General features: G+C 36.3%; 1 protein-coding gene across 1 annotated transcript in view; it reads right to left on the reverse strand.

Annotated features, from left to right (window-relative positions):
* Nucleotides 1-23274, reverse strand: part of ELL2 (elongation factor for RNA polymerase II 2) — a 70941-nt gene that overhangs the window by 42819 nt on the left and 4848 nt on the right. The window contains exon 2 of the mRNA XM_027037620.2: nucleotides 10433-10480. Coding sequence (XP_026893421.1) covers nucleotides 10433-10480 — 48 coding nt within the window. The remainder of the gene's footprint in view (nucleotides 1-10432; nucleotides 10481-23274) is intronic.

Here is a 23274-nt window from a genome sequence, read left to right on the forward strand (position 1 = left end):
TAGAATAATATGGCCTATACTTAATTTTTGGTATTTCATTTTGGTAATTTTTTTTGTTGCTACCATAAATGAGATCATTTTTATGTTGAAATTCTAATGGCTAGCACTTAGGCCAGTGATTTTTTAAAAAATTGTATTTATCATTTATTGGGCATGTTTCATGTGCCAACACATTGCTAAGCTCTAACATTACTGGACAGTGGCCTATGTAATTTGTCTTTAGATGGGAGATAAGGCCAAAGAAATGATCCAACAAATAACAGGAATTTCAAAATCTGCACTCATATACATGCCTTCCTACTAGCCTCCATACACAAACCTTCTTTGCTCCTATCTAATGCCAATCTCTCCTCTGAGCTACTATCTCTCCAACCTACAAAGGGGCACTGCTCTAGCAAGTCTTTCTTACATTATCAACTTTTGCTTTCTACTAGATCATTCCCATCCATTTACAAATGTCCTGTTCTTTCTTCCATTTTGAAAGAAACTTCTCTTCACTTGAGCCACCCAATGGTTTTAAAAGTTATTTCTCAAGTGACTACTTTACTGGAAGAAATCCTTAAGTTTTTAAAGTTTTTTACGTGGTGTACTTGGATTACCTGCAGTTACTGGCAAACTTATCGATTATCCATGGCTTTTATTTCATTTTCTTTTCCATTACTGAGCATTCTCAGAACAATGTTATATTACAGAGAGAGTAGTGGGCATGTGTACTTTATTGCTAACACTAATAAGGATATTTCTATTGTCTTATGACTAAGTGTGGTAATTGGCTATTAGTTTGATAAAGATATTTTTAATCGTGTTAAGGAAGAATTCATTCTATTCTCTACTTATTGCCTTAAATTTTAATTCAGATTTAATACTGAATTTTTATCAAATGCCTTTTGGTATCTGTTGAAATAGTTCTGGATTTTCTCATTTATCCTATAAAGATGACAAATCACATTTAAGGTTAAGGATAATGAGAACAAACTATGTATTATTTGTTTCTACAAAATAAATATAGCTTGAGAGTCATGAAGTTTGATGATAAAATGAATACCTATGAAGTCACTGCCCAACTTAAATACATTAGCAATGATCTATCTAACCATGTGCTCCACACTTATGCCTGCCTTTCTCTATCAAAGGTAACAAATACTCTAACTTTTATGATGATCATTCCTTTTTTGCTTTCAATAATTTTATCACATGTGTGTATACTTATACAACATATTAATTTTGCTTGTTACTAAGCTTTATAAACATGCTGTGATGCCATCTGCAGTCTTCTGCCCACGTGAGTTTTTTCTGTTGTATACTCTTCCACTGAATCAATATGCAGTTTATCTCTATTAGTTTGCCATTATTCTTAATTAGTGTGAACAAAATTTGGCAAAAGAAGCTTCAAATTCCCTAAATGTTAATAATTAAAAGTACCAACACACATAAGTATTCATAAGTTAACCAGTATTTTTAACAGTTAAAAAAAAATAACTCTTTAAATATAGCTTTGTACCAGAATTCCATCTGTAAATACACCTTTCTTCCTTCTTACTACTGAGTTTCCAAGTATAATTAAATCCTATAAAATGTCCTTTGGAGTTGTTTCTTGAAAATCCTTTTGTTCCAAATTCTCAGATGCCATTGATTCTTAGAAAGCTCCATCCTGACAGAATGAGGTATGGATTATTACCTAAACATCTTATGTATAGCATGTCCCAAACAAAACATACCCCTTGTGCCTCCTGTCTCAATCTGGTTTTTTAGTCTATTTTGGGTTTGTATAATAGTCCCATCATCCAACCAAATATTCACCATAAATATGGAGTCTTGACTCCTGCTTTACATCCTTCCCAAATAAAAAGAATAAGTCAGGGAGGTACTGAATATGCATGTTACAATGTAAGTCTGACTACATGGTTCCCTGGCTAAAATTTTTAAAAAACAGGATAATCTCCTGCAGTGCTTTTTTAAACCATAGACTGTGACTCACTAGTGGGTCATGACATTAATTTAGTGGATTGTGACTATGATTCTTTTAAAATGAAATAGAATAGAATATATCAAACTACACAGATAATAAATATTGTGCTGTGAAACTTCTGTTTCAAGTTAGGTGAATGAATACACCTATAGTGTAAAGGTTCATAATGTGAAATGTTTTTTCTTACCATGAATTGTTTCTAAATGTGTTTGAAAGCAGTGACTGCAATAGATTCCACCCAGAAAATAATGAAAATTGTGAACCTTCTCCTGAGAACAGAATGTACATACACACCTTTACATACACATATTCTTATCATGTTCTTCATTATAGTGAACGTAGCTATCATAAGAAAGCCTAGGGAAAAAATTTTTAAAGTCATGATTTCCAGACCTCATCACAGACTCTCAGGAAATTTTATAAATAAGAAGCATTGATCTCCAAGGTAAAATTAAAATTCTTTAAGAAGGTGGGAACATTTGATAAACCTGTTTACCACTTTGCTCATGCTGAACTATTGGACTGAATGGCATTTTCTTCCTCCTCTGATCAGCCAATTCCTGGTAATCCTTCAAAGCCCAATTCAAACATTATTTCTTCTCTGAGACCTTCCTGACTTTTGCTCTTCCTCTTGCTGGTTGGGGAGGTGCTCAACAAATGTTTACATGAATGAGAGAATGAATAAAATGCTTGGTAAACATTTATTATAAGCAGGTGAGGATCACTGTAGTGATGAGAACAGGCTCTGGAATCAGATGCTAGAGTGGACTGTAGGCTCCTTTATTCACTAATTTGTGTGAACTTCAAAAACTAACTTCAGAGCCCTGCTATGTATACACACCAGGAAAATGAAAGTATCTGCTTCACAGCATTCCTGTGAGGATTAAACTAGAGTAATATATGTAAGTGCTTAGTATAGAGTACTTAGTACTAAATATTTATTGTAATAAATATTAATTTTAATTGTAATTATTGAAAAATAATTCAAATCTAAATTTGTTTTCAAAACAAGTTACTTTTATAAGTAAAGACTTTTAGCTTAAAAACAAATTTGAGATTTTAGCTTCAAATTTTTGTTCCTTCCAGTTTAATTTTTTTTAATTTATTTTGAGAGAGGCAGAGAGAGTGAGTGCATGCACAAGTGGGGGAAGGGCAGAGAGAAAGAGAGAGAGAGAGAGAGAAAGAGAAAGAAAAAGAGAAAAAATATGTAGGGTTCAATCTCAAGAACCACGAGATCAAGACCTGAGCCAAAATCAAGAATCAGACACCTGACAGACTCAGCCACCCAAGTGCCCCCATTCCAGTTTAAATCACAATTCAAGAATGGTTGTAAAAATATACTCTTCCCTGTAAATTCTCCAGATTATCTAACACAGGGAGCTAACCATGGAAGCTAGTCAAGGGTGGGGTCAGAAGAGAAAACTTTTGAAAAGATTTTATTTAGATAAAATCTTATCACACAACACACAGATACTAAATACTTCCACTGCTCTGCTGTAATTCACTGAGTCTACAATGCCAGCAATTGTAAGACTATGATTTTATGTGCTACCACATAATATAAAATGCTGACAAACTTTGACACAATACTAAGATGCCAATGAGATGCATTCCAATTCCAAAGACATTAAATGTTAAAGAAAATCTCAAAACACTGTTTGAAATAAGATCCAGGGCTTGGACATATTCTACTAAATTGTTTTTCTTGCTTATTTAAATTTCGACTTTTAAATAAAGCTCTTATAAGCTCATCTTGTATGCCTAGAATAGTGTCTTGAACATAGTAAGAGGTCAAAAGATATTTAAGTAATGCTCATGATCCAAATTTAGGGGTGGTTTGGCTGTAAGAACCACAAGGTATTATAGAATGGCAAAATATTATTTTCCAGGCTTAAATGAGTGCTATTTAAAAAAAAAAATTTAACATTTATTCATTTTTGAGAGACAGAGCCTAAGTGGGGGAGGGGCAGAGAGAGAGAGGGAAACACAGAATCTGAAGCAGGTTCCAGTCCCTGGGCTGTCAGCTCAGAGCCCGACCCAGGGCTTGAACCCACAAACTGTGAGATCATGGCCTGAGCTGAAGCCTGATGCTAAACCACTCAGGCGCCCCAAGTGAGTGCTATTAAAGTGACAATTTCTGTAACATAGGTGATTCAACTTCACAAGTTTCAGTTTTTGGTGGGAAACAAAAAGGCAAAGCCATCAGTGGCAGATTTTATTGACAACCAGATGATGTCAGTTAGGAACAAGAGCTGGCATTTCAAAGTCCTATTTACCTTTGTCTACACAGTATCTGCTGTGGTGCCTGGTACACAGTGAGTATTCATAAATACTTATTGAATGCAGACAGTAAGCTTAACTCACTGCTAAGAATGCAATTTATGGTATTTGTGGCTGCTTCAGATTTCAATCATAGTTCCAATTGCTGCTTTCCAAAGTAACTGCAGTTTGGTGAAGGACAGAGCAGAATGCCTTCATTCCTGTTTGTCATCATATTTCGGGAGGCTTGTCCTGCTGTAGCCTACATTTGAGTCTGTGTGAGGGTGTGGTAAGCAAGCACTTCGAGATAGTTTCTGCACGTACCACAAAGTCAAAGTCATCTTCCCACCCTCTGCCATCTTGCACTCTTCCAGAGCAGGGGATGGGCCTGGAGCCTGGTGCCTGTAGTGTTACCCAGCCATCATGTGAGGCATGGATGGTGAATTTAGCTCACTGCTCTCCTTCTTTAGAAACCCTGAAGCTAGTTCTTATCTAGAAGAAAAGGAGGGCAGAGGTGTGGCAGTATAAAATATACAAATTGCTCAATTTACAATAGCTTCAAACTGTGTCTGATTCAATTATTGCGTGAAATAAAATAAGTTTCTACAATGTCAGCCCATAGTCCTGGTGAAATGAGATTTTATATAGGTGTAAGTTTTATGTCATATATTATATGATATGTAAAATTATAATATGTTATATATAATATAATCTTATATATGGAAGTTAAATATTTCTTTCAAATTAAATTATTGTATTAATGTCTTAGTAAATTAACACATGGTTGAAGAGTTATAATTCAATCAAATATTAAAATGCTATCTATTCATGTCAACCACTGTAACATTAAAAAGATTAAAGCACAACTGCCATTACAAAAAGATATAATTTTAACATCCTTCTAGTATTAATTACACTCAGAGCTGAGTGTATAAAGGTAGTTGTTAGTCAGCAACCTTTGAGCAGACTGACTAAACACAACCATTGGCCAAATCAGTGGGCTAGCCAAACCAAAAACAGCAGGGGAAAGCAGTCAGAGTACAGGCGTATCATCTAAGAAGGAATGGCAGTGTTGGGGATTTATTTTTATCTTTGCTGCTGTTTCAAACGGATAGTTATCTTTGCTTCCCAGGTATCAAGTACGTTAGAGAAGGGTAGTCTGCAGAAAGCATTTGTAGGTGGGTTGAAATTGCCTACTAATTTCAAATACTGTATAATTTAGTTTTTCAGACCTGATCTCCCCAGCCCCGCAAAGAAAAATAAGCAATTGACAAAGTATTTCTGAATGCTTACAAGAAAATGCAACCCTCTGTTCTTTAGGGTTAATGACTCTACTGCAAGAGTTTTATAGCATTATTCAAACTTTAAAGTTAGCAGTTAAATGCTGATTTAATCTTCAGAAGGTCACAGTGCCTTTTGGAAGACATACATTTTAAACTTGTTTGGCTGGCTATTCCTTGTTCATTCCTGGAAACGCATGTGTGACTCACTATTTTACAGGAGACACTACATGGTACTTACAGAAAATATTTTCTATTTTCAGGTCTCCTCTTAAAAATAATTTCTAGGGGCGCCTGGGTGGCTCAGTCAGTTAAGCGTCCGACTTCAGCTCAGGTCATGATCTCACAGTCCGTGAGTTCGAGACCCGCATCAAGCTCTGTGCTGACAGCTCAGAGCCTGGAGCCTGCTTTGGATTCTGTGTCTCCCTCTCAATCTGCCCCTCCCCTGCTCATGCTCTGTCTCTCTCTGTCTCAAAAATAAATAAAAACATTAAAAAAAAAATTTCTAAATTATGTATGCTAAACTAGCTTCTATTTTCTAAAGCCTCTGGGACTGCTGATTCTGAAGTAACCAATTTTATTAGAAAATTTTGGAACATTCTCACAACAAATACTGAAGTCTGGAATCCCATTTACTGTGACAAAGTTAACATTATTTCTCACTGCCCTGGGGTAGTCATTCCCTGGACATGAGTCCCTGAGGCTGCAGCCAAGTGCACTCTGCAAGGCCACCAAAGGCCCATGGGATGTGGCCATTATTTGCCATTGAAAACCTTGCCATTTCAGTTTTTATCTGAATGATACCACAGATTTACCTTTTTATGTATATGTACATAGATTTTAGTAGGCCCTCAGGAATTTTACATACCTATCACCAGGATGTGATATTTTGCATTTAATGAAATCTTTGTTTAAAATGCTGATTCATACCAATCAGAAATATACACATAAGCCCTATTTCCGAAAGTACCATTTATATAGAAGTTCTGAATGGAAGGTTCTGGATAAGTCCTACATTATTAATTCTTTCCTGAGTATTAGTGTATATGTGTTTGTCAGACTCTGAGTTCCCTGAGGGCAGAACCCATGTCTTACACATCCTTGTATCTTTGCACACTAAGCACTTAGCAAAGTACTTGGCACCAGTAAGGACTGAAAGAATGTGCAGTAAATAAGAAATAAATAGCACAACAAACCTTTTAGCACAACCATTGATTAGAAATGTGTTTAAAATTAGGTTAGCACATAACTGCATCAGTGACAACTGCCATCACTTAAAATCATGAGTTCAGTTGCTCCCAGTGCCTTTCCTCTCAAAGCTGTACAGTATACTGGGGAGAACTTCCCCTGATGGTGTCAAGACATACACCGTAACTATGCTCTGTCTCTGTTGCATCTTTAGACAAGAAACTTTCAGCAAACATAAAAATACAGAGTGTAGTTTTTAAAATTTCACTGGAACCAACACTTTTGGAAATTTTTCCCCTGCTACATTTGCAGGATCCAGCTAAAATACAAGATAACTGTATTTCTATATTTCTATAAAAATACAAATGATTTGTACTAAAGCTTACCTGACAATCAGGAGATGGCTTTTGGAAACCAGGTACATTACACCAACACAACTCTCTGAACATTATAACTTAAAACACCTTATTACTATAGCCCATGTGAATCTTTCCTGCTACCTTTTCTGTTCAATTAGAATAATCTATAGAAATTTATAATCCTAATAAACCTTTAGTTATGAGTTTCCTAGGTATCATCAGAACTGTGAGGATAATTGGTTGATCCATACCCTTCAGAATCCACAAGGCATTTTTGGCTGATTTATTCAGCTCCTGATATTTATGAGTTTAGAAATCATACTCAACTGCTCCCATAGATATTTCCTCATCTTTCTGAATCCAGAAAATGCCTTCAATGACCACTCAATTTACTGAGCACCCTCTTCCACTAAGAGAAAGGGATGAGATGGATTGTGAAAGACACAATTTACATTTTTTTATGATATAAAAGCTGCAGGCCAACTGCGGTGATAAAAATCTAGGTAGTCAATGGTTCTCAGCATTTTCACTCCTTAACAGCATACTGCTATAGTTTGTTTAATGTTCCAGGCTACATTTATTTAGAGGAAAATTCAACCCTAGAGAACTTGTTCAGGCACAAAAATAAATATGCTTAAAAGTTAACCTGCCAAGACCTAAATTCTGACCTTCTAAAGACATTACTGAGGCAAGAAAAATCCTATAATTAGTTACTAGGAACAGCAATAGCCATGCTGTGCTTAGCATCAGGAAAACGAATTACTCTTAACACTAAATGTTCACTTTAGAAATGATGTTTTAACAGTACTTTAGTTATGTTTCAAATATGCATACATTTGACACTACCATGATAGTTCATGTCTATTTCCAATCACATATGATGTAAAAAGACTATAAATTTCTTAGATTCGCCAAATCCTTTCTAGGAAAACTTGCAAAGTTTCTGAAACACTGTATTAAAATATAACTAAAATTTCTCATTATGAAAAACTATCTTTTGTGGGAAATCTAAATTTAAACCTTCTTAAAGCCTTCTTAAAAGTTCTAAATATTTCCCACATAGGAAAACTGTAAGCATACTTCTTCAGAGCTTTTAAAGCAATCAGCACAGGCAATGTTAAATTATCATGGCTCTCGAGAATAACAGAGGAGCACTGTACATAAGACCCTCACATTTGTGGCTCTGCGTACTCCCTGTAGGCTGTGCCAACCCACTCTCTCCCCTGTAATGACTCTTTGTTTTTACTAAGTCCCAAAAGGCTGGTGAGAGCTCTGCAAAGAGAAGGGGGGGGAAGGGTGGATGGAATGCAGCTGCAGGCTCAGAAACAATGCTGAGTCCATATATTTTGTTCCTAGTTAGAATAATAAAAAGAGGGCCACGGGTGGAGGTGGAGGGGTAGAGGAGACAGAAAGCAAAGTAAGCAAGGTAGGGCCAAGTATTCCATTGCTCTCAGTCTACACCCTCCTGCACCAACACCCGACCTAATCCAATAGCCATTCATTTGGATTAAAAAAGCTTATTTGTTAAAATTCAAACACCATTAAGATTTAAACCTATCAGTCATTTACATCTAAGTTATCTTTATCAGTGAACTACACCCAGGCAAGGAATGGAGTAAGGAGAGAGAATGGAGCTAGCAAAGATACACTGTTGAAGCCTAGACACATGAGACAGGAAAGCTTGGGGGAGGCAGGTAGGAGAATTCAGAAAAGGATGTCCAAGTTCTCAAATAAAAACAGCCACTTTTGCAATGGTGCCTGGGGCCTTTTTGGGGGCAACTGGGATGCCAGAAAAAAAAAAAATTCTTCCGAAGACTGCCAAGAGCTGCATGTGCCTGAATCAAGAGTTTGGAAGGCTGCACATGTTGGTTCCTCATTATTCAGTCTAACTTGATGCCTCCCTTCTAAGAAAATGTTCTTGTCTTGCACTTCCCTGGACTTCATGTCCTGATTGGGAAAACAAGGAATTAAGGGAAGAGGCTGATCCCAAACAAGGTAACAGCTGCTAGTGAGGGAAAAGCAGCTCAAACGTTACTCTCTTCTCCCAGGTCTTGCCCTCTCATCTCAGATAACCTTTTATCTGAAAATACTTGGATCCCTCCAGGGCTCACAGACTCAGGCCTGCCTCTGGAACACCCTTTCAGATATTAGCGATACCATTAAATTTTGTGAGAAAACTTAAGAAGCCTTAAGTAAACAACCAAAACCAATACCTCAAAAATAGAGTCAGCAGGTGCTAAAGACCACCTATGAAGCTATAAAACAAAATTCAGAAGAATGCTAATAATAATTAGGATCCTATTCATGAACACTCAGTTACTAGGCAGAGAAAGAAAAACAAGACTTCATTGTAAAGCTATCATGTAGAAGCAAAGCTCTGACGTCCACACACAAACACCTCCTTGAAGTTAGCATTACTTAGAAGTACTCTTAGCTGGTATTGAATGATATAATTAATCTCTTGACTCTTGAAAATGTTTTCAAGTTATAAAGTTTAGAAAGACTGTATTTACATTGAATTTTTGCATTTTGTGACAAAAATTCACAAATATAGATCTACAATCTATTTATAAATGTAGGAATACGATCTCTCTCCCTCAGCTTGCACTTTTTTTCTATAGCTCTAAAATCCATTTACAGATATTCCAAATCTCCATACTATAGTCAATATATAGACACAAATTCAGAAACACATATTAATTTAAGTGAATGGATGATTGAGTCTTTATTATTAAACATTAATAGTAATAATTTTAAAATAATACTGAACACTCCTGTAAAGTTTATCATCCAACATAAACATAAAATTCATAGATATATTTTATTAGGAGTTTATTATGCTTTTAAATGCAACAACAAAAAAAAAGACACAGTACTTTGCTTATTCTGTGTACTGGAAAAACTCAAATTTCTTTGTACATTTTGTTTCTTAGTATGTATAATCCAAGAAATTAAGTCTACAGATAGCAAAAATTCACTAATAATAACAATCATGTAATCAGAACTTGCCTGAAATTAATTCCTCTTATGTTTGGTCAATTGTGGTAAAAGAAACAAACAAACAAACAAACAAAATGTTTCTCATAATACTGACTCGTGTTATACTTCGAAACAAGGTAAAAAAAAAATCCTATTATTCATGATTTAGGGGGGAAAATCTACTCTCAATAAGTCTCTGAATTATTTTTTAAATAAATTAAGAAAATATAATTCAAGTGTATTAAAGGTGTCAGAAATTTACATTTAGTCATAAAGTTCACAAAATATGAGTGATCTTATATTAAGAGGCACAAATGAAAACAAATTTTAAGAGTTTCAATATAATAGTATGTGAGAAGAATATTAGATTTTCTTGCTACATCAGTAAGAGTACTCACCCCTTGGAGCCCTTGGAACTGAATTGAAGGTCGAAAAGGAATTAAATTCTATTAAAAGAAACATAAGAAAAAAACAGGTCAACCTTGGTTTTTGTGTCACAGAACTAAATGTTTAAACTTTAAATCTGTGTATCTGGTCAGTGCTATAGTCTGTGAAAGTATCTTTTCATTATATACTTAGTTTACATATCATCATATTAAAATGCCTTAATGAACAATACCACACACTCTGTTGACATTTCTCTGAATCACACAACCACAGGTATATTTTGGCAGTGTAATCAGGTTTTTTTAAATGACTGACACAATTTGGCAAAAAATGATGGCTACACTAACTCAATGTTACATTAAAAAAACGTATCTTGCTTAGTTTCTAAATATGTTTCTAAAAGGGGTAATGAGAGGGAAGAGCTAATTGGAAGAACTTTATAAAACTCTAACAGGATGCTATAAATGTAAAATTGAAGTATTTGATAATGAACTGTGGTTCCCAGGTTCTCACAATTTACCAGAGGTTAGTTTCTACTTGAGGGTCAAACAGATGACCAGTTTTCTCACAAGGTTTTCACCAGGAGAATATAATTTCTAGAACAATTTTTTTATGAGCTTTGTCCTCCTCATAACTTTAATATTTTATCATAGAGTTGTGTATTTAGAAGAAATGCGGTAATTGTGAATATCTGCTGTAGTCTCAGGCACGATTTCCTGTATCCAAAGTCACCAGTATGTTTCCCTACCAGAATGCTTTTCTGCACTCATGTGAGGCTAGTTTTAATTTCCTCCTTGACTCTTTGCAACCCAGAAGCTGTCTTCAGCTCACCACTGGAATTTGAAATTCTCTATCAATGTCATCAGTTCTTCTTGGTCAAACAAATGCTAACTTCTCTCAATTTTCAAATCGCTCACTTCTCTTTTGGAGATCACAACTTCCTTACACTTAGAGACACCAGTCCTCCTGGTTCTTTTATCATGTCTTTCATTTCAAAAGCAGTACTCTTTGCTTTCCGCTTTCTGGATCCACTCTCCCTCCTGGAGGCTCACCTCACCTGTTTGAATCTCTATTCCTCAATTCTCTTCTCTCCACAGCCTAGTACTTATCACTGCCCAGGAACATTTTGCATTAGAAACTCTTAATAACAGCAACACTGGCAAACTAACTTCCCTTCCCTAGCCCTCCCTCAACCAAAATGGCACCGGTTTCCTACTTTTCTGGCAAGGGTACTTCTATCTTTTTGGTTCTCTGGGTTCGTAACGTTAAATTTAATTTCTAGTCTCTTTTCCCTCACCCCAACCATATTCTATTAGGCCATTATACACTGCTAGAATTACAGAATTCTGAATCATAGATAATACAGTCAAGGCGTATCCCCCACCAGCCCTGCGTCCCATTAATAACTAAATTGGCACCAGAACCCAGGACTCAATCCTATTTTGCCAGGCTCTTTTTCTTCTACTACCTTGTGCTCCACACACATCTGCTATGGGAGATTCAAGAGTATGAGGGCCCATTCCTTCATTCCCGAGTTCACAATTTAGTTGGGGAACATGTGAGAGAATGATTAAATACTAGGTTAAGTACTACTAAAAATTCTCAAAAAAGGAGAAAAGAATATGGGTTAGAAGAAATACTAGAAAAGACAAAGAGCTTATGGAAAAGATGAATCTTAGTAGCAATTTTGAAAAAAACAAATTCAAGGAAAGGGAGTGTCCTCAACAAAAAGCAAGGACATAGGAATGGATATTGTGTGAGCAAAGGGCAGGTCTCTGTGTGTATACAGAGTTCTTTCACACTTGAAATACAATACAAAGGATGAGAATTGGACCTGCCTAATCTTTCCTTGACCTCAAAATTTGTCTTCAGTTTTAGCTTCTATACACTACAGAATAAATAGGACAGTAATTTAAATTTCAGATCTCAGGATTTCAAAAGGTTTATCACCCTGTGAAATAACCCTGCCCTAATCTCCTCTATTACTCCCTCAGGGATGGTCTTTAAGTCTTGCCTTTGACAAGATAAACAATTGGAGGGGCTTCTAATTTTTGGAATAACAAAGTGAGTTGCTGAAAGAAGTGTTTCAGGGAAAGCAGCTCTTTCCGTCATGTGTAAGAAAGAGGGAGAGAGATGGATTGAGGCTAGGGAAAAAGATTAGACATCAGTTCCAGGGGATGCTTTATTTAGAAATACTCTGGTGATAAAGGCCTAAATTAGTATGACTTCATCCACAGCAAACGAGATGGTGGAATGAGCAGACTTTCCCAAGGAAGAATGATAAAATGTGCTGAAAGCTTGAATATCAGGCACCAAAGGAAAATGAAGCAAAAGTGGCTTCAGGGCTCTGAATCTCTGGCCAGTCAGCCCCAAATTCCCTCATATTAGGCTCTTAGTCTCTGCTTTGAAAACCCCTGGACTGTTTCAGGTCCCTACCACTGAACACCTAGATAAAGGCCTTCCTTCAATTCCTTCCAAATGCTGCCCATCATTCAAAGAACTAGCAGAAGCTCTCTGGGATACCATCTCAGCATAGCACACAGGCTGCGGTGGGTTCCTTCTCAGTGGGCTCTATCAAAGCAAAGCAAACTCCTCCACTTGGAAAACAGCCTTTCCATCTACAGGACCAACCAGTTTCATCTTCCACTTCCTCTCAACTGTGCCTCAGCCACTTTTCTCTTTCTTTTTCTTTTTTAAGATTTTATTTTTAAGTAATCTCTATACCCAACATGCGGCTCAAACTTACAACCAGGAGAGCAAGAGTCACATGCTCCACTGGGCACGCCAGCCAGGCACCTCTTCCCCTCTATTGTTACCTCCTTCCTTTCCTTCCAGATGGCATACCTTCCCAAACACTGTTTTGTCAATCCATAGTAATAACGTATTTAACATTCAAGTTTCAGCTAGGCCTTCCTTTGGATAAATCAGGAATCAAAGACTCAAATGTATTTAAGGACCCAAGGCAGATAAATGTGGAAGAGACAATGTCATGGAACAAGGAGTGGCAAGTACCGGGAGAATAAATGCCCATCTCAGAAAGGATTCAAATTTTAAAATGTTAAACCTTTCCCATTCAAACCAAACACTGATGCCACCATTTTGCTAACTCTGAAATATGCCCACTTTGAGCTAACTCTCATAAGCTGTTGTTCTTCCAGATGCCTGTGCCTAGTAGGGTTCCAAAACATTGGGGGGTGTATTATTTTCATAGGCTGCTTTACTCCTGGTTGTTATGATACAGAGGAGTCTAACACATATTTAACTTATATGTATTTACATTATGCTCAACTAAAAAAAAAATCTATTGTAAAATCATTTTGGCCATGTTCCTTTTATACTACTTTATAGCAGTATACTACTATACAGATATATTTTACAGGTTACTATTCATGATTATATAGACAATACAATCACACTTTACATCCATTTGGGAACTTTCAAGAGTAATTTTGACTTTAACCAGTTTTTGTTTCAGGACTTGAATTTAGAACCTAACCTCCTGACATACGTATAGCTGTATCTGTCTTGCATGATTCCTCAACAGAAATGATAACTTTCGTTTAGTTTTGTAATGCGTTGGGCAATTTTTATAACCATTGTCTCAAGTGAGCCTCCTAAAATCAGCCCTGGGTGGTAAGAAAATATCATTGTTACCCATTTCAGAGGGAGATAAATGAGTCTCTAACAGGTAAAGGGCATTACCCATGGACACCAACCTAGTGATTAGCAAAGCTGCACTTCAAAGCCAGTCCTCTGAATCCTAAATACAGAACACTTTCCCTTCCTTCTCTTGTCTCTGTTAACAGGTTACCTTCCAGTGCTGAACATCTAAAAATTCTTAAATGCTCATTCAGTTCTGGCATTTTGTTTCCAAGGAAAATGAATTTCATAAAATCATTAAAATTTCCAAACTTCAGTTTCTTTTTTTTTTTTTAATGTTTATTTATTTTTGAGGGAGAGACAGAGCATGAGCAGGGGGAGGGGCAGAGAGAGAGGGAGACACAGAATCCGAAGCAGGCTCTGAGCTGTCAGCACAGAGCCCAACCATGAGGCTGGAACTCACAAACTGCGAGATCATGACCTGAGCCGAAGTCGGACGCTCAACTGACTGAGCCACTCAGGCACCCCCAAACTTCAGTTTCTGAATAAAAACCGATAATATTTTTTTGCCATAAGGAACATGTATAATAAAGGAACATATATAAATATGTTATCATTTTTCATTTAAAAAGTAATAAAACCCTCATCTATGGGATAGTTATGGGTGCTTATTCAAACAGGACAAACTAAGGTCACAGTTACTGAAAAATTCATTTAAGATTATCCAACAACCCAGAGGAGAAAAATACATAAAAGAAAGGCCAATGCATTATTGATTTTAATCCTGATTTTAGACAAGAAGATGCTACTAAGTTACCAGATGTTACTAGCTCTTGAACACTTTGAAAATGCAACAAGAGGAGATAGTTAGAACTTTATACCACTTATTATGTATACATCTGACCACTTGTGTTAATGGGATAGCTACCAGGAATAAATTCTAAAATTCAATACCATTATAAGTAAAAGTCTCATGCATGTTAGTTTTTCTAAGTGTTCTTTAGCCTAAGTTTAACTGCACAAACATGACCTCAATTCTGTTTTAAAAGATAAAGCAATTACAGGTGATAAGGCATGTTTTAAAATAAATGTTTAACTTACTAAGTACATTCCCATTACAAATGAGTTTCAATAAGGGCTTCAACTTTTGATTTTTAGCTTTTATTAGATATATACACCAAGTAGCTCATTTGAAAATCAAGTAACTCTATAGAGTTTAATTGAATAGTGGTTGAGCTATAAGTAAGAAAGTGATCTGGTATCTTCACCCAGTCAAGAAACAACATAGACTGAAACTGGCTAGGGAAACTCCTTTAGACAAATGGTTCAACAATCTCATAAAGGTGGTGTTTTGTAGTCAAAAGGTTTTGTTAAACTCGTAGTTGTTTCACTGTTTTTACAGCCCTTTGAATTAATCTTCTGTACTTCATAGGAAATGTAGGACGTTCTTAAGCATAGACTAGAGTGTAGGCAACACTAAAATGCTCAGAAGTTTGGTTATACTCTTGACATCTGCCCATTACAAGCCAATTCTAGTGAAACAAAAACTTCTCTGTGACCAAAGAAATCTATGCCCATTTATATCCAGAAACTATTCCTCACAATATATCAGGTCTATAACAGTAATATGTAATTTCCTAAGTAATTTTATTAAGGAACCTTAATTTGCTGCATAATATTCATTTCTGACATGATACTTAGAGGGTGGGAGAGAAGGAATAAAGCTAAGGTTTTTTGGAGTTGCATAAAACAAAGTTTTTTACCCTATAAAAGTTGTTATAACTATCTCTTCATTTTTTATATATTGCTTATTGACATAGACAAACTAAATCTATGGTTACTTTTACTCTATCAACCACTGTTGGTTTTGTGAATATGCAAACATAACAAATAGCATTCTGGGCCTGGAAAAGAGTGATTTCTCTAAGAAACATATTATAGAGACCTAACTCTATTCCCCTGGGTTAGATGTCTACTTGAAACATCTCCAGCTTTCTTTCTGAACCCATTGTGGGTCTCTGACTTAACTGAAAGTTAACTTCAACTTTTTAGCAATCAACAGACATTTATTAAATACTTGGTATTTATCTGAGTGCCTAAGGTGCATTATAAGTCATGATAAAGATAGTGCAAAAAGATTCAAAAGTCAAATGTAATTTCGGAACTTTGCCCAAACCAGAAAACTTTCTAGAAATGGTGTCAAGTGATTATTTTAAGTGGAATTGCTTATAGCTACTTAGTTACTGTTTATTGAGTGCTTAAAATGTGTCAGTCACTATAATCATGTTTACTATCATCATCAGGAATTCTAAGAATACTTTTGTGGGGTAGATACTATTATTTCCAATTCTCAGTTAAGTCCTATGAATTACCAAAGGTTACATAGCTAGTGAGTGGCCTGGGACTCAAATACTGGCCAGTCTCAATTTAAGAAATGTGCTCTTACCTACCACTTTATACAGTAGCCTCTCTTGCCACTTCTTAACAATGGTTACATAAAATGTGAAAAATCTAAAAGTTAGAAAATTAAGAATTGATAATAACTGATAAGCATTGATAGATTTTTAGTTTTGTACTACAACTTAAGGAAAATACCAAGTACTTGAATTTGTTGTCACTTATGCAAGTAAATAAGAAAATGTATTTGTGATTTTTCCTGGGATACAATTTATATAAAAGATCATTTTTCTTTCCTAAAAGAGGTACTACACCATTTTAAGAACTTGTTTTTTTTTTTTTATTTAGAAAGTCATTTTATTCTGTTCTTTAAAACATCACCTTACAGAGAAACCAAAGACTCTAATAATTATATTTTAACCACTGTAATTAAAAAAATATATATATCTACGTAGGGACAGAAGAAGAAAGAAAACTGTAGTTAAAGCAGGAAACAGTGCAGGAAATCAAACACTTGACCCTGAAGAAATCCAATATAGTTAGCGCTTGTCAAAAGCTGGTAATGTTTAGAAAGATACCATGAATGTAAAATTTACTGATAATCCAAAGCTACCTTAAATAAACATTATCTCCTTCTTTGCCCCCAATATTTTATTAGATGCCAAAAAAGAGTCACCAGGCTTCACAAAATCTAGTATTTTGCTTGGTGAGTCAATCCAACCTAACACATATGAGAAACTTCTCTGCAGATCTGGAAGAACAAGATTAAAGTGCATGTGCAATAAAGAATAATTTATTTCTGGTCATTATAGCATTGAAAAGAATGAAATATAAAAGGATTGTCAAAACAGTAATGAGAAGAGGTCAAAACCTAAACTAGTGAACACAGTCCTTGTTTTTAAAGATAGCTTCTGGAAAACTGTAGTTATCTGGTGCAGGCCAAATTAAAAATATGTATCTTATATTTTACTATTTCAAACAGTTATTAAAGAAACATAGAAGGCAAATCTAAACTGAAGAACCAGTTAAAAAGTTAGTTACTGTAACCAGCCTTTAAAACACCAATACTTGAAGCATAATATCCCATTATCTTTTTCCAAGAAAGTCTGATGTAGGCTTTGTGATTATATAAAAAGCTTACGTGTCAAATCTGACTATAAATGCAACTGAAGATTTCTTCCTTGGGATCATGATCTCTAGAACATTAAGTCTAAGCAGAAGCAATAAAATAAACTTGGGAGGGAAGGCTGAGATTATTTTTAAAGTACTAGAAATTTATAAAATAAACCATCCAAAACATCCAAATAAAACATCCAAAACAAAGGGAGCCCTAAGAAGGCTTGAAACCAGGAAACTACATTTTCATATTTAATGTTTTTTTTGTTTTTTTGTTTTTTTTGTTTTTTTGTTTTTTGTTTTTTTTTTTGAGAGGATGAGTAAGTGGAAGAGGGCCGGGAGAGAGAGGGAGAGAGAGAGGAAGAGAGGGAATATTTTCAGAAAGCTCCACTCCACCCCCAGCACAGAGCCTGGATCTCACAACTATGAGATCATGACCTGGGACAAAATCAAGAGAATCAAGAGTTGGATGCTTAACCAAGCCACCCAGGTGCACGCATACTTAATGTTCTAAAAAGATCACCCTGGGGGCGCCTGAGTGGCGCAGTCGGTTAAGCGTCCGACTTCAGCCAGGTCACGATCTCGCGGTCCGTGAGTTCGAGCCCCGCGTCAGGCTCTGGGCTGATGGCTCGGAGCCTGGAGCCTGTTTCCGATTCAGTGTCTCCCTCTCTCTCTGCCCCTCCCCCGTTCATGCTCTGTCTCTCTCTGTCCCAAAAATAAATAAAAAACGTTGAAAAAAAATTAAAAAAAAATAAAAAGATCACTCTGGCTGTTGTGTGTAGGATGGACTATGGGGGTAAGAATGGATACTTGGGGGCTGGTTGGAAGTCCATGGTATTGGTCCTAAGAGAGCACGGTGGCTGAGACTAGAGTAGTGGTGAAGGATGGGGTTAAATTTTGAAAGTTTGGACATTTATAGGACTTGTTGATGAATCAAATAAGCCCAGAAATGAGAAGAGAAATCAAGGATTAGTTGATTACTAGGTAACTGGTGACAGGTGCTGCCACTTACTGACATGGGGAACACTTCTGAAGATGTAGGTTTGAGGAGTGAAAGCAAGAACTGTGTTTGGATTTGTTAAATTTGAGATGTCTCTTAAACTTTGATAAGGAGATGAGGTGTTGGAAGTAAGTGCCTGGAGTTGGAGGAAGGTCAGAGCTGGAGATAAATATTTGGAAGTCATTAACATATGGATGGCATTTAAATCTATAGGACTAGATGAGGTCACCTATAGGGAATGAATAGATAAAGAGGAGGAAGCTGGGATCTCCAACATTCAAAGACCAGTCAAACAGGGGATGGCCAGCTGAGACTAAGAATGGGCAGGGCGGTAAATCAGTTTCATAACAGGAAGGAGTGGTTAACAGGATGGAAAGCTGCTGAGGTCAGGTAAGGGAAGAACAGAGATGTCCACTGATCTGAGCAACAAGGGACCTAGTCAGGTGTAATCTTACAGGTGTGGTGGAGACAACCCAAAGTGATGGGAGGTAAAGGAGCAGACACTGCTTTTCAGATACATCCTTAAACATCATCCTTCTCTCTTTAGGTGTCCCCTTAAACACAGACTTTATTGCAGTTATTTTTTCACATGTCTGTCTGTTTCTACTAAAGCACAAGCACTTTCTTGAAGGCAAGGACCATCAAGGACTTAATTGGCTTTATATCCTCACTGTGTAGTTGTGTGCCTGGCACATGTCTTAAAATTTAAAGTGTTTGCTAAATGAATAAAAAAAATTTGGTAATTATAATTCGGACTCCTATCTCTTAATCTTTTATTAAAAAAAACTTAAGACACTCAACTAAGTTTCTACTATATGGATGTATTTTCTGTTTCTCTGAGACATCATGGTTTCTGATAATGGAAACCAAAAACAATGATACTAAGTACAAGTTATTTTAAAATAGGCTAACACTTGGGGGTGCCTGGGTGGCTCAGTGGGTTGAGCTTCCGACTTTGGCTCAAGTCATGATCTCATGGTTTGTGAGTTCGAGCCCCAAGTGCGGCTCTGTGCTGACAGCTCAGAGCCTGGAGCCTGCTTTGGATTCGGTGTCTCCCTCTCTCTGCCCCTCCCCTGCTTGTACTCTGTATCTCTCTCTCTCACAAACAAAAATAAACATTAAAAAAGTTTTTTTAAATATGTTAACACTTAACTTTCCAGATAAGCCTATCTAGATCCTGAAGTATCTCAGTGAATCTTATCAAAAGTTTAAGCCTGGCTTCACCTTTGAATAAGCTCACTGTTGAGGGGAAAAGTCCTCTAGACAAGATTACCTCCATGAACCATGAACTAAGCACCCATACCTAATCCATTACAATGTATAGGTATAAGGAAAGCTTTATGTAGTAAGGATTATTTTTTGTTTTGTTTTTCCACAATGACAACAACAACAAAAAAGAAGAGCATCAAAGCACCAAAACAGAAATGGAGACAATCTGGAAGAAGTGAAGACACTGACTCAAGGCCTTCAGAATCATTTCAAAATGATGATTGAAAAGTAAATCCAGTACTTTATACACAGTTTCTTAATGTTTCAATAATCACTAAGGACAGAAACCAGAGAAGGTCTGATCTTCAGGTTATAATCAAATTCTATTTTCATATTATCTGTGCTTGATGATTGTCTAAGTGCAATTAATAGAGAAGGTTATTAAATAAAGGAAATGCAAACAAAATATAAATACAAAATTATAAACAAAAAATCCCTTCTCAAAACCAAAATTTCTTCCAATTAATACTTTCACCTTCCTCCCGAATATCACCAATCCCATTGTCATCCAAATTTCCATCCAAATGTCAGAGTTTATAGGAGACATATAAACAATATGGCATTGTTCTAGTCTAGCCTCAAACCCCCAAATATACTTCTCAAATATAAAACACCTAATCAAATCTAAGTCTCTTGGTCAACAAACAAGAGACTGAATGAATGTTCACTAAAATGGTACTCATCATATTTATGGCCCCTGTGCCCAACCCACTCTCCCAACTGCTTCTGATTTCTCCTTTTTCTACTAAGAATACCTCTGGTGATGATGGCTAGAAATCTCAATTCAATCCTATTTCTTTAAAATATGTTAAAAGTCTATAGATTCAATTCATCTCTAATGTCTCCCACAAGCATCCTACTTTAGACTCCAATCATCTCTCACCTGGACCACATAATTCCTCCTAATTTGTCTATTTCCTTCCGGATTCATTTTATATTCATCATGTAACACTGAGGACAGAATAATCCTAAAACACACCTTCAAAACACTTTAGATTTCTACTCAGTGTCTCGTTAGTGTTGACAGAATAAAATTTAACCTGCTCCAATCTCCCTTTCCTCTCTTAAATCCAACTATATTTCTCTCCTATATTAACTTCGGGTTAAGTGGAACACAGTATTCCTTGGGACTCTCACACCCTACCCTAGCTTTTCTACTGCTGTCCTTTCTTTGCCTGTGTCATTCCCTCTGCTGGAGATATGGTCCCCCATCTAGTCCCTGCCTTGCTAAAATCCTTTAAGACCTGAGGATGTTTTTTAGACCAATAATATGTAAGATCATCAATAAGAAAAACTTAGGCCATTTGTCTAACAACCTGGTTACTATATAACTGGTAGTCAAATGCTCTGACTGTAGAGTTCAATTCAAGGTGCTTAATAGGACTCATGAATCTTTAAGGAGCATATAGCCTAATTAATAAGATTCTCTCTTTTTATGTCCTATATTAAACTGCCAGCCATGGAAATGCTAGTTTGGCCTTTGCTGGCAAAGTATTGTGGAGGCTCTTAAACCAGTTTTTCCTGGGTAGATAAATTGGAAGGAAGGGAGGGAGCAAAAGAAAAGAAAGAGCAATTCTCCTTGGTAAATTTGACCTGAGTTATATCTTTTTTTTTTTTCAGCTTCAACTTGGCTGTGGAGATACAGCCATTAATTTACTGTATTGTACTCCAGACCTGCTTTTCTACATTTTTGCATTAAGTCATGGAAAATGTAGCATGGATCTGAGGTAAGCAAGAGAGTCAAATGTGGGGTTATATACACACTGTTTTCTTTATTCTAAAACTTAGTTGATTTTAAATGCAGAAATGCCCATATTATCACATTTTAGGAACATCTTCTCAAATACTCTAAATACATTTGGCCCAAGTGGGCAAATACATTGACTGGACACCAGTGCCAGGCTCCTGAGCCTCTCTGTGGTCACTGCAAATTGTTAAAAATGACCTAGCATTGGTTAGGCTGAAATTCTAATTTTCCTGATTTAATCACAAATTACCTAGTAAGCAGTATGAGCATAGCTTTCATAGTTTTTTTAGAAGTGTAAATGGAACAAATGGAAAGGCTGGATCTGGTGATTGTCTTCCATAAGCTTTCCTGTAAATCATTCCAAGAATTCTACACCCCTTTCCTTTTAAACTCTTTTCTTGAACATGTTCCAATCCTTCACATATGTTCTTTCTTTCTCCTCCCAATTCTGGTGCCAAAGTTCCCTGTCTATCATTTTAGGCAATCTGGCTACTGCTTTCCACAGGGAAGAGCACCCTTCTTTGCACTGAGTACCTGATCATTTGAATAAATGTTTTAAACACCGGAACATGAGGTACAAATTTGACTTTACTGGATAAAAAGCACTTTAGAATTAAGTTTATCCTGAAGATGGGTCTAAGTTAAAAGTAAGATTAACTTTTTTTTAAAATCTTTTTTTCTTTTTAATGTTTTTTTGAGAGAGAGCGAGCGCGCATGCGCGCGCTTGGGGGTGGGGTGGGGGGGAAGTACAGAGAGGGAGACAGACTCCAAATCAGGCTCCAGTCTCTGAGCTATCAGCACAGAGCCAGATGCCAGCTCAAACTCACGAACTGTGAGATCCTGACCTGAGCAGAAGTTGGAAGCTTAGCCAACTGAGCCACCCAGCCCTTAACTTTTTTTTTTTTAATGTTTTCTTTTTCTTCTTCTTCTTTTTTTTTTTTTTTTTTTGAGAGACAAGAGTGTGAGTAGGGGAGGGGCAAGGAGAGAGGCAGACACAGAATGTAAAGCAGGCTCCAAGCTGTGAGCTGTCAGAGCCCAATGAGGGACTGGAAACTCAGAAACTGTGAGATCATGACTTGAACTGAAGTCGGACGCTTAATTTACTGAGCCACCCAGGTGCCCAGATTAACGTTTTAAAATCTGGCTACACATAAAAGTGCAAGAAGAGGAATCTGATAATGCAAACCTCTTTGTTTTATTTAATAAACATGTCCAATGGCAGTGGCAGTTTGTGCTGGCAGTTCTGGATGCTTGAGCAGTGCTTTAAGAACAGCATCTTCTATATTTATAAGGAAGATTACTGAATACATACACACATACTCAAAACTGTTTGAGGACAGGAAGAAAAATGAATAAGGAAGAAGGTATAAGTTTTTTCTTTGCCTTAAATCACAATGAATCAAATGCTAAAATTTTCACCTGGTAGAAAGATAGGCTAGGAGAGAAAATCACCTACCTCATGACCTATAGAATTAGTGATTTTAAAAGATCAAGTAATGCTTGATCTAAAGGGAGCAATTGTGAAGGACAGTAACTTTGGAGATTTGAATTAGACTTTATGCTTTGACTGGCAATAATAATATCTGGTAATACTGAGAGAGACTGAGTTCCTCATGCAAAATTAAATGTAAGTGTATTTGTACACATTTTCAAAACACTATCATTTTCCTAGAAGACACTTACCAAAGAAGGAAAATTCTTTTAAAGCCAATAATTAGAGTTGA

The sequence above is a fragment of the Acinonyx jubatus genome, chromosome A1, assembly GCF_027475565.1.
Source record: "Acinonyx jubatus isolate Ajub_Pintada_27869175 chromosome A1, VMU_Ajub_asm_v1.0, whole genome shotgun sequence".
Classification (NCBI taxonomy): domain Eukaryota; kingdom Metazoa; phylum Chordata; class Mammalia; order Carnivora; family Felidae; genus Acinonyx; species Acinonyx jubatus.